General features: G+C 39.0%; 1 protein-coding gene across 6 annotated transcripts in view; it reads right to left on the bottom strand.

Annotated features, from left to right (window-relative positions):
• The window catches only part of SMARCC1 (SWI/SNF related, matrix associated, actin dependent regulator of chromatin subfamily c member 1), a 181,074-nt gene that overhangs the window by 79,691 nt on the left and 88,722 nt on the right, over nucleotides 1-12,661 (bottom strand). For all 6 annotated transcript variants that reach the window (XM_064596765.1, XM_064596757.1, XM_064596758.1 and 3 more), the window contains 5 exons: nucleotides 10,420-10,491; nucleotides 7,725-7,838; nucleotides 6,973-7,126; nucleotides 6,408-6,521; nucleotides 114-173 (listed from right to left, as the gene is read on the bottom strand). In XM_064596765.1, coding sequence (XP_064452835.1) covers nucleotides 114-173; nucleotides 6,408-6,521; nucleotides 6,973-7,126; nucleotides 7,725-7,838; nucleotides 10,420-10,491 — 514 coding nt within the window. The remainder of the gene's footprint in view (nucleotides 1-113; nucleotides 174-6,407; nucleotides 6,522-6,972; nucleotides 7,127-7,724; nucleotides 7,839-10,419; nucleotides 10,492-12,661) is intronic.

The following is a 12,661-nucleotide window of genomic DNA, read 5'->3' as shown; positions in this document are numbered from 1 at the left end:
AATACGTGGTTCAAAAAACTTTAGGATTAATTCCAAAGGCATATTTCACTGCTCACACAACTGAAGCACCCATCTCCTGTGTGGTAATGGGGCTCTGCTATTAATGTGCTTACCTCCAGGAGCAAAAGGGTCTCCTGTTCAGTCCATTCTCTTCCAGCACTAGCACCTTTACTCTAAAGAAACAAAACCAGAAATTAGGTACTCGTTTCTAAAGGCTGAACATGGAGCTCAGCAGGAGTCCCTTCTATGTAGAGGGGGCTGTTTTATGCAAACCACCAAATAAGTCCCTGAGCAACAGGGATAAAACACTTAAGGACCCTCAACTTCCAACACAAAGACAGACTTATTTCTGAAGATTTCTTGCTGTCTATCAAGGACTCACAGACCATTCAGATATATTATTCCTATTATTCTGATATTTAAAAATACCTTTTGAAGCTACAAAGGCTACAATATTTTAATGCATACCATGAATTAGCTATGATATTATACATAATATAAATATTTGGTATAACTTGAAGGAAATACTTTTTCCAAGATTCAAAGACAAATTATACTACATATAAATCACTCTGAAGGATTCTTAATTCCAATTGCAACAAGTTCATATTCTCAATTTTAACACCTATAATCACCAACTGATTCCTTAAGCTTTAAATCACTCTTTCTATAAGAATCCCTTTAATTGCCAACTCACGTGAGCATGGGGGTAGAAGAAAGCCAACGCTGTTATGTAAAAATTAAGATTTGTGAATTGATTCATACGTCTTGAGTTGGTAGGCCCTGCTCCATTCATAGACTAGCAGAGGACTGGATGTGTGGTATACCTGACATTATTCTTCACGTGTAAATGTTACTAATTCAAAATATACATTCTACCATAGCCCTTCTCTGAAAACTCTATTTCGGGAGATCACAATTTAATAAATGAAGAGAAAATTTTTATGGTCTGTGATTTCCTTATTTGTGACAATAAAGCTTCTCTAGTTATTTGACTCAACCTTTCTGCATAACTGTGCTACATACTGTGGGTAAAAATTAAATTATGACTTGCTAGGTCTCCGTGGTATTCAATACATATCATTCTGAAATTTTTGCAAAAAATGTACTAAAAATAACTAGTCCTTTAACTACAGAATAAAGAGGAATCTAAGCATTGTAGAATTCAAGTCTCACAACATGACTCTGAGAAGAAAAAAATGCATATAGCTATAATTCATAACATATTGTTCAGATTCCTTAAGGATTACTTTACAACAACCAATGTTCATCTTTTAGTGAACCAACCTCAGAAGTGACCATCAATCAGATTTGGAGCTCAAAGAGAAACAAAATTCATTAACATTTCACCTGAATTCTAAAGAAGGCAAACCTGACTACAGAAAAGATCCTTATAACCTACACATGACAGCATTTACTGGGTACGTGCACAGCGAGCATTTCTCCACCTCTCAGCTATAAAGTATAGTTTTTCCTCTTGATAAAAACTGGTTCCGGGAAGAGTGCATAATCTCAACAGGGCCCATGAGATGTTTATGGGGGGTTTTGCATGATTTCAGAAATTTTTACGTTTGTATTTATTGGGGTAGAATGCATGTACCATAAAATACCCAAATCTGGGTGCCTGGGTGGCTCAGTTGGTTAAGTGACTGCCTTCGGCTCAGGTCATGATCCTGGAGTCCCGGGATCGAGTCCCGCATCGGGCTCCTTGCTCAGCGGGGCTTCTGCTTCTCCCTCTGACCCTCCCCCCTCTCATGTGCTCTCTCTCTCATTCTCTGTCAAATAAATAAATAAAATCTTTTAAAATAAAAAAAAATACCCAAATCTTCGCTGTACAATTAAACACAATTTCACATATACACCCATATAACAACCACTCAAAGCAACATCCAGGGGTCTCTCCTTTAAATCTCAAGTTGATAGCAATCCACATAAGTATACACTATTCTCAATTCTATAGTCATAGGTTAGTTTTTCCTGGATCTGAACTTTGTAAGTAAAACCATTCAGTATGAGTTTGTGGGTCTGGCTTAGTATTATGTCAATGACATTCAACCACACTCTTTACATGAAAGAAGTCAATTCTTTTCATTTCTGTGTTAATATTACATTATTTGAATAAACCACAATTTATCCATTATATGCTTGATTGATCACGTTTACAGTTTTTGGCTATCTTCGATAAGGCTGCTAAGGACATTCATGCATATTCCTGTATATATTCACTCTTTTTTTAAACTGATTTATCTTATTTATATAGCCAGGAGCTCAGTGACTGGGTGTGTTTTTATATATATACATATATATATATTTATATTTAGCTATAATAGTGTTCCCTCCACTTTTATTTCCTGGAAGAGTTTATATAGGTTGGTATTACTTCTTCCTTAAATGTTTGGTGCAGGGATGCCTGGATGGCTCAGTCGGTTGGGTGTCTGCCTTTGGCTCAGGTCATGATCCCAGGATTCTGGGATCAAGTCCCGCATTGGACTCCTTGCTCCACAGGGGGCTTGCTTCTCCCTCTGCCTGCTGCTCCCCCTGCCTGTGCTCGCTCTCTGACAAATAAATACATAAATAAATCTTAAAAGAAAAAGATTTTGATACAAAAGCATCAGTAGAATCATGTGGGCCTAGAGTTTTGTACTCATGAAGGTGCTGCACCATATACAGATATAACAGATACAAGGTTATTCCAACGCATTAGTTTCCTGTGGCTACTGTAATCACATTATCACAGATTTGATGGCCTAAAAGAACAAAAATTCATTCTCTCACAGCTCAGAAAGCTGGAAGTCCAAAATCAATACAACTGAGACGAAGATCACAGTGTTAGCAGGGCCGCACTCCCTCTGGATGCTCTCGGACAGAATTCATTCTACACCTCTTCTGTTTTCTGATGGCTGCCTCAGAACTCCTTGGTTTATAGCCACCTCATTTTAACCTATGCGCCCAAGGTCACACTGCCCTTTCCTTTATTCATGAGAGAGAGAGAGAGAGGCAGAGGGAGAGGGAGAAGCAGGCTCCCCACCGAGCAGGAAGCCAGATGCGGGACTCAATCCCAGGACCCTGGGATCATGACCTGAGCCAAAGGCAGACACTTTTAACTGACTGAGCCACCCAGGCACCCCGTTCTTTCCTGTTCTGTCTGCAAATCTCTCAGCATTCATTTCTTGTAAGAACATATAATCATAGGGGTGCCTGGGTGGCTCAGTTAGTTAAGCCTCCGACTCTTGATTTCAGCTCAGGTTATGACGATCTTAGGGTGGTGAGATCGAGCCCCATGTCAGGCTCTACACTGGGCGAGAAACCTGCTTAAGATTCTCTCTCTCCCTCTCTCTCTTTTCTGATCCGTAATTTGTGTCCTCTCTTTTCTTCTTGACAACTCTTTCAGAGGCTTATCAAATTTATCGATCCTTTCCAATAACCACCTCCTTATTTCATTAATTTTCTATTGTTTTTCTGGTTTTGATCTCTAGCTTAATTTTGTTACGGTTAGCCAACCACATTTATATCACATGTATGAAATCATACAACCACATTTTATAGTATCACTCCTTTAAAATTTCTTGAGACCCATTTTATGCCTCAGAACTGATTGGTAAGTGTTCCCCAAGAACTTTTTAAGAATGTGTTTTCAGGGCACCTGAGTGGCTTAGTTGGTTAACCGTCTGCCTTCAGCTCACATCATGATCTCAGGGTCCTGGGATCGAGCCCCACATCAGACTCTCTGCTCAGTGGGGAGGCTTTCTCCAACACCCCCCGCCCCCACTCAATCTCTCTCTCTCAAATAAATAAAACCTTAAAAAAAATGCTTTTACTGTTATTTTGCATAGAGCCTTCTATACACCAAATAGGTCATATTGGTTCAGAGTGTTGGTCTAAGTCTTCTCTTACTTTCAATCTACTTGTTGTATCAATTACTGAGAATAGATTACTGAAATTTCCAAGTATAATTGTGTGTCTGCCTATTGCTCCTTTCTATTCTATCAGATTTTGCTTTATATATTTTGAAGTTTTTTAATTAACTGTACACATATTTAGGACAATTATGACTTTTTTAAAAAAAGATTTTATTTAACTATTTGACAGACAAGAGAGAGACACCGAGAGAGGGAACACAAGCAGGGAGAATGGGAGAGGGAGAAGCAGACTCCCTGCTGAGCAGGGAGCCCAATGTGGGGCTCGATCCCAGGACCCCGGGATCATGACCTGAGCCGAAGGCAGAGCTTAACGACTGAGCCACCCAGGCGCCCCCAATTATATCCTTTTGATTAACTCCTTTATCATTATGAAATGCCCACAGTTTAATTCTGGTAAAATAACTTGTCCTAATGTCTACTTTTGCTAAAATTAACACAATGACTCTGGTGTTCTTTTTTTTTTTTTTTAAGATTTTTATTTATTTGACAGAGGGAGACACAGCGAGAGAGGGAACACAAGCAGGGGGAGTGGGAGAAGGAGAAGCAGGCCTCCCACGGAGCAGGGAGCCTGATGCGGGGCCCGATCCCAGGACCCCAGGATCACGACCCGAGCCGAAGGCAGACGCTTAACGACTGAGCCACCCAGGCGCCCCGACTCTGGTGTTCTTTTGATTAATGTTTAGAAGGTATGTCTTTTGTCATTCTTTTATTTTTATATTTCACGTGGATTTCTTATAGACAATATATGCTTATACTTAGTTTTTTATGCAATTTGACAATCTCTGCTGCTTAATGGGATTACAACCACTTACACTTAATGTTATTGCTATCCCCGTGGACATATGTACACCTATCATCTTGCTATTTTCTACTTGGCACATCTATCCCCTGCCTTTCTCACTCCTTCTCTCTTACTGAGTCTTTTTTGGAGTCTTATTGTTTTTATCTCCATCATTAACTTTTTAGTTGCGGGTCTTTAAATACTCTTATGATTCACAATACTCCCGTCTAACTTGCCACGGTGCATCTTCAAATACTACGTTACACATCCTATCTAGTAGAGGAACTGTAACACAGTGCACTTCCAGTTTCCTCTCCTGTGCCTTTAGCCCCGCTTGCTCTTTAACATTCTCATGTTGAAAACCTACCATTCTTAGTTTGAATAGCCTACTACCCTCTCATACAACTACAAATGAGGAAAAAACCTCTCCTCACGGACTCAGGTGTTGACCTCTTCTGGCATTCATCCTCCTTCCTCCGCACAGATCCAGGCCTCTTCCAAAACGCTGTGCCCAAGTATTAGTCTAACCTGAATCAGCATTTTGATCACATTTCTAAAAGATACCAGGACTTTAACTCCATCTAATTGTCTCTTCTCTGCCATTTTGGTCCTTGCTACATGCCATAAACCCCCGAAAATCATCACTGCTTCAACAGTCCACATCCCTTTATACTTAACCACACATTCACCCTTTGCCCTGGACCGCTTCCTTCCTAGTCACGTGCGTCCATCAGGGATCAGAGTCCTTCATCCTGAAAACCTTCCCTCGGTTTTCCTACCTACACTGTGTGCTAGTGATGCCCTCACACCTTCTCAATGTCCTTATTGCCCTTCCCCTCCTGAAGGTACTTCTACTGGAAACACAACTCCAGAACAACAGCTTCACTTTCAGCTCTTTAAAATGTTTTTATGCTATCCACTCTGGCTTCTGTCATTTCTGTTGAAAAGTCAGGCATCAGTTTTATGATTGTTCCTTTGAATTTAATGTGTCCTTCTCCAACCCCACTCACCCCCCACAATGTGGCTTTTTTTAAGGTAAGTTTAAGCATGAATGTGCCTGAATGTGGTTTCCTCTGTATCCAAATTTGGATCTGTTCAGACTCTTATGAGTTGGTATGTTTTTTTTAAATCAAAAATGTTTAGCCATTACATCTTCAAGTATCACTTTTGCTTCATTCTTTCTCTTCCTACAGATCTCTAATGATAAACATGAATTCTTCTTACAGTAGCTCACATGTCCCTTGTGCCCCATTCCCTTTGTCCCCCTCCCTCACCCTCAACCAATTTCTTTTTCTCTTGGTGCTTCAGTTTTAATATATCTACTATCCTGTCTGAGCTCACTAATCCTGTCTTCTGTTGTGTTCAGCCTGCTGCTAAAACCATCCAATGAGTTAATTTCAGGCATATTTTTCAATTATACAATATTCATTTGATTGTTCCTATAGATTTCAATTATGTTGAAATTCTCCACTTTTCCTTGTTTTAACATATTAACCAGTTACTTTAAAATACCTATATTCTAACCATACAGAAGAAATGGTAAGAGAAGTGATTGTTGTTTTATAAAATGCCAACAGGTTAAGTAGAATGAGCATATTCTTACACTACACAAAGAAATCTTCTTATGAAAAATAACACTTCTTAGAAGAAGAAATAAGAGGACATGCTGGATTGCAGCCCAGCTGTGCCTAGAAAAAAGTCCTTACCTTTGCTAAGGTTTTCTTGGAGTAAATGTCAGTACGAAGACCAAAGTTCTGCAGATCAATTGGTTTTTCCTTGTTCTTCTCAGGAAAATTTAACATCTGCTGAGCAGCAGGGACCTAGGAGTTGGAAAAATGATAAATGGCTGTATTCACCTCTACAAAGTCAAGGAGAGAGAAGTTTTGTTTAACACTGATATATAAGGAGATTTAAAAAAATAAATACCCACACCTTCACTCTATACTTCCAACATTTCAACATACTGTATAAGCAACATTTTTCTGCCTTTTTTAAATCCCAGAGAAAAGAGATAACAAATTTTCTTTAATGTGCTCTCCCATTTCATGTGAAGAACAATTTATACCTTACTCATGTTATTTTAACTTAAGGCTATATAAAATCTGGTTGACATACTAATCTTTTCAAGAATATGTGTATGGATGTCCACTTTCCAAATGTTAGAAAGGGGAACAAGTTTCACACAATCAGTGTATAGTGGAATAATACCTAATATTAGTTTATTAGTGTAATAATTACTAATGCCAGAATTATATTAGTGTAATAAGTTACCTGAGGTGATCGAAGATGTAGAGGCACAAGCCCAGAGGGGGTATCAGCTAATACATTAAAATGAGGAGTAGGAGGAGGTCCCATTGCCATGGGTCGACTTTCTGGATCCACTTGGTAATTAACAAGCCCCCATTGCTCTAAAAAGGCATGAACCCTGGAAGAATAAAGCTCTGAAAGTTAAAATCTAGAGAATGTACCCCATCTCCTTGGTAACCATCATTACATTTCATTAAAACATAAGAACAATAAAACAAGTAAATGTTCTCTGTAGGCTATAAGCCATCACAAAGTTAACTGACAAGTCTGGCTTGTTGTATGAGGGACAATTTCTATAAACTCAATGTTCACAGCACAGCACCCCAAACCCTAGTACAAAGCCTAATTATTTCAATCACAGAAATAAGAAATGTTCATTTAAGTCCATAGTGAAAGAACTCACACACAGACCAAATTCAAAGAAGGAGATTCACATTTGATTTGATTCTTCAGACAGATCTAGTGTACGAGCTTATCCACTCTTCATCCTTGGTCATTTCATGATTTCATTATATAATAAAAGATGTCAATTATAAAATCTTAAAACGAGGAGAAAACGCCAAGGTATTAAATACATTCAACCCCTAAATGAAAGACATGTGACTAAGGTATTTTATTAACAAAGAAAATATTGAGTTTAATCAATCAAACATTGAACAGCAGTGCATCAGTAACCACCTGAAGTGAAGCGTCTGAGAAAAAGTCAGGCGTTTTACCTCATCACAGCACACACGTCTCCAGTCAAGTTCCTCCGACAAGCAGTGCTGGTTAAATATTCTTGGGGGTTTAGGCGATATGTGTCAATCATAAAATTTCGATATGCCAAGTATCTAAAAAGCAGTGGCAAAATTCATAAGGTGGACACACATCCTTTCAGAAATAACTCATAGAGCCAAAAATCATATTCCTCACAACCAAATCCAACAAAAAGTTAATATTCCAACCAACACCAGTACTGAGTATTTACAGTCACGAATGTAACCAAGGATAAGAACCACTAATATGCAAAACAACTATTTACTAATCTTTAACAACAGTAAGTAAAATGGAGTAAAATCTGATGAAGTTAATGTGAAGTAACACAGAGAACCTGGCTGGCTCAGTTGGTAGAGCATGCAACTCTTGATCTTGGGGACGTGAGTTTGAGATCCACTCTGGGCACAGAGTTTACATTAAAAATAATAATAACTATAATAACAGTAATAATGTGAACTAACATAAATACAAAACTGATCACAGGAGTGAATGGATAAATCCTTAGTTCCCTGCAGAATTTGCAAGTAACACCTGGTTACTTAAGATGCTGTCTCCCTAATTATTGTGTATCCAGCCATAATTCATTTAAACCTCACAATTTCTCCATAAGGTAGGGTGTACTATCATCTCATTTATCAGTGAGCAAACTAAAGCACAGAGCGATTAAAGAATGTGTCCTAGACCACAAGTCTGGTTAAGTGTGGAGCTAGAATTCAACACAGTGCGGGGCCGGGCGGGGGGTGGTTGCTCTGGAATCTATGCTCTTAACACATGCTGCATCTCATTTCTAGATTCTTCCTAAAGCCACATGTGGATCTGGCTCCAACAATGGCTATATACCCAGCTAGGTGAGGACTAGAACCCATGAGGCCAAAATCAAAGTTAAGACAACAACAGATTTAAAAAAGGAGAGAAAAACTGAAATTCTGAGTCACAGCAGATTTCACAACATACCCAAGCATTTCTGCAACAAAATATTTAAAACAAGAGTGTTGAGAAACTAGAGACCCAGCAAAAGTTCTTGCCACAAAAGTAAAACAGAAATCTGGCAGGTTAAGTAAGGGTAGCCACATCAGAGTAGAAAAGGTACACTGCTCAAAAAAGGTCTTATATAAGCAAAAGTGGATTAACAAAGACCTAAAGGTAAATTTTTTTTTTTTTTTAAGATTTTTATTTATTTGCGACAGAGAGAATGAGAGACAGAGAGCGTGAGAAGGAGGACGGTCAGAGGGAGAAGCAGACTCCCTGCTGAGCAGGGAGCCCGATGTGGGACTCGATCCCAGGACTCCAGGATCATGACCTGAGCCGAAGGCAGTCGCTTTAACCAACTGAGCCACCCAGGTGCCCCTAAAGGTAAATTTTTAAATTTAAGCTGACTAAAATGCTAAACTGTGCTTGTAAACAGACGACTGCCAAGAACTGTTAAGTATTTACAAATGCTGGCAATCGGCACGTTAGCTAGAATATACCATGTCTAACTAGATGGAAAACCTAAAAGGGTTTCTTATGCCAACTCTCTGATTGTGGTTTTTATTTTTTTATTTTTTTTAAGATTTTATTTATTTATTTGACTGAGAGAGGGAACACAAGTAGGGAGAGCGGGAGAGGGAGAAGCAGACTCTCCACTGAGCAGGGAGCCCGGTGCGGGGCTCAATCCCAGGACCCTGGGACCATGACCCAAGCCGAAGGCAGACACTTAACGACTGAGCCACCCAGGCATCCCTCTGATTGTGGTTTTAAATGAAACCTTACAGCTTTGTCAAGAAAGGCTGGAATTATCTCTGACATCTAAACTTAAAATCTCAAACTATCATGGACAATCTATTACAAGAAAATATTTATTATTCAATTATCTGTATTCTAACATGTTTTATGTAGAAAATGATACTTCTCTAACAACTTAAACAGGAGACATTTATTTGTGAAGCCACATGAGCATAACAAACAATGAATTAATAGTAGAAAGATAATATACGGAAAAGTATTTATAGTACGATAGGTGTGGATTTATTTTAGGGGAAAGGGTTTCCAGAAATGTATATTTAAGGGTCACCAGGCAAAGGCAAAAATTCTTCCTGACAAGATTCTTCCAAGTTTTTGTATTTCCAAGGCAAAAGCACAACAATGCTTTATGTAATGAAGATCAATTTATAGGCAGCTATGTCTTCATATTTGGCATTCTTTCAATTACTAGTCATTCATCATCAAAATAAGATAAAGATTCCACTTTCTCCTAGATTATTATATGTAAATATATATAATCTATAACACATATGTACACACAAGGCGGGAACTGTCAGGCAGAAACCTGAATCCATTTTAGTGAATGCCTGTTACCAAACTCAATCTTAGCTGTAAGAGCTGACATGCATATAGTTCAAGGTTGTAGGTTCAAGATGCAAATGAAAGAAAAAGTCAATACCTTTTTAAAGGAACAATTTCCTTTACAGCAAGGAATTCTATGTGGCTGAGATATGCACCCTTTTCTGAATGGAATAACACATTTGCAAACTTCCACACATTACCAAAAATGATCTCAGAAGTATCCTTTTAAAAACCCCTGCTCAACACATTCAAATGAACAATTTTTCTAGACACTGGCCCCTTTCTAAAGTAATTAATGGTATCAGGATTACATCTTCACATTTCACTTACATTTCTGGAGTCTTGGATTTGTTCTTTCCATTGAAAAACTCAGGAAGAGCACGCCGTTCAATCACGTGAATACTGGGGAATAAAAAATAAAAAGTCCTCTTAGAAAAATGAAATCTTGAAATTTAAGCTAAGTTTAATTTTCAAAGTAAAACTGAAATCCAAAAACTCAACATTCTTTTCTTTTCTTTTTTAAGATTTTATTTATTTAACAGAGAGAGGGAACATAAGCTGGGGAGGCAGGGAGAGGGATAGGCAGGCTTCCCGCTGAGCAGGGAGCCCGATGCGTAGCTCGATCCCAGGACCCTGAGATCATGACCTGAGTCGAAGGCAGACGCTTAATGACTGAGCCATCCAGGCGCCCCCTGAACATTATTTTCAAAAATTAATTGGCTTGCACAAGTTCCTATGCATTAAAAGCATATTATAAAGAAAGTTTTCCCTCTCTCACCCTTAAGACTTAATTGTAGGGGCACCTGGGTGGCTCAGTCGTTAGGTGTCTGCCTTCGGGTCAGGTCATGATCCCAGAGTCCTGGAATCGAGCCCCGCATTGGGCACCCTGCTAGGCAGGAAGCCTGCTTCTCCCTCTCCCACTCCCCCTGCTTGTGTTCCCTCTCTCGCTGTGTCTCTGTCAAATAAATAAAATCTTAAAAAAAAAAGACTTAATTGTAGTTTTTCTATTCCCATACCCAAACTCAAAAACTTCTATCAACACATTGAAAGCTATCTATTTTATTATGTTCTTGACATAACACATCACAAGTAGATGATGAGCCACAAAATACAAAGAGCTCCTTTGTATGAAAATGGACAGACATCACAGCAGCTGGCATGGCAACAAACTGATGAAGTGAACGACCAACCAAGACAATGGAATTTACAATCATCAGTTTCTCAGGCTCTTAACATCAATGTGCCCTTTTGTCCAGACCTCAGAAACTTTGTGCTGAACTGAATTTTTTTAATTTCAGTAATCTACTGCCTTTAAAAAGATTATAGAACTAATTTTCAATATTGAGATATAGGCACTGGTAATTTTTTTTTACTTTTTTTTATTATGTTATGTTAATCACCATATATTACATCATTAGTTTTTGATGTAGTGTTCCATGATTCATTGTTTGCATAGAACACCCAGTGCTCCATGCAGAACGTGCCCTCTTTAATACCCATCACCAGGCTAACCCATCCCCCCACGCCCTCCCCTCCAGAACCCCTAGTTTGTTTCTCAGAGTCCATAGTCTCTCATGGTTCGTCTCCCCCTCCGATTTCCCCCCCTTCATTCTTCTCCTCCTGCTATCTTTTTTTTTTTTAACATATACTGTATTGTTTCAGAGGTACAGGTCTGTGATTCAACAGTCTTACACAATTCACAGCACTCACCATAGCACATACCCTCCCCAATGTCCATCACCCAGCCACCCCATCCCTTCCACCCCTCACCACTCCAGCAACCCTGTTTGTTTCCTGAGATTAAGAATTCCTCATATCATATCAGTGAGGTCATATGATACATGTCTTTCTCTGATTGACTTATTTTGCTCAGCATAATACCCTCCAGTTCCACCCACAAGGCACTGATAATTTTATAAAATCTTTTTTTTTTTTAAAGATTTTATTTATTTATTTGAGAGAGAGAGAGTGAGAGAGAGCGAGTACATGAGAGGGGGGAGGGTCAGAGGGAGAAGCAGACTCCCTGCCGAGCAGGAAGCCCGATGCGGGACTCGATCCAGGGACTCCAGGATCATGACCTGAGCCGAAGGCAGTCGCTTAACCAACTGAGCCACCCAGGCGCCCAATTTTATAAAATCTTAACAGGTGATAAGCACTATAGAGACCAGATAAAACTCAGGCCTAATGCACTATACAAATGACCCAACTGTGTATCTAGTACAAAGGTTTTGACACTAATACTAATCAATGTTTTTACTGATGATGACACTTTCTAGTTTCTCAGTGGCTTTCCACATATGCAACATGTACTCGTTATGCAGGGAAGAGCAAATCAATAATCTGTGAATGTAACTATAGGCATCGTCTGGCTGGCTTAGTCAGCAGAGCATGTGACTCTTGATCTCGGGGTCCTGATTTCTACCCCCCCCCCCCCGCCCGCCGTTGGGCACAAAAAAAAAAGCATTCACTCTTACATCATTTGTTGTATCAATTTATGTCAAACATTAAATTGTTTGAACAGGATCTGTACTGCCAAATACAATAAATATAATGAATTACCTGAAAACTTCTA

Source organism: Mirounga angustirostris, unplaced genomic scaffold, assembly GCF_029215605.1.
Source record: "Mirounga angustirostris isolate CCGP_5_RB_7025 unplaced genomic scaffold, mMirAng1.0.hap1 SCAF_1, whole genome shotgun sequence".
Lineage (NCBI taxonomy): Eukaryota > Metazoa > Chordata > Mammalia > Carnivora > Phocidae > Mirounga > Mirounga angustirostris.
Note: the sequence above shows the minus strand (reverse complement) of the source record. Positions and strands in the feature narration are given on the sequence as shown.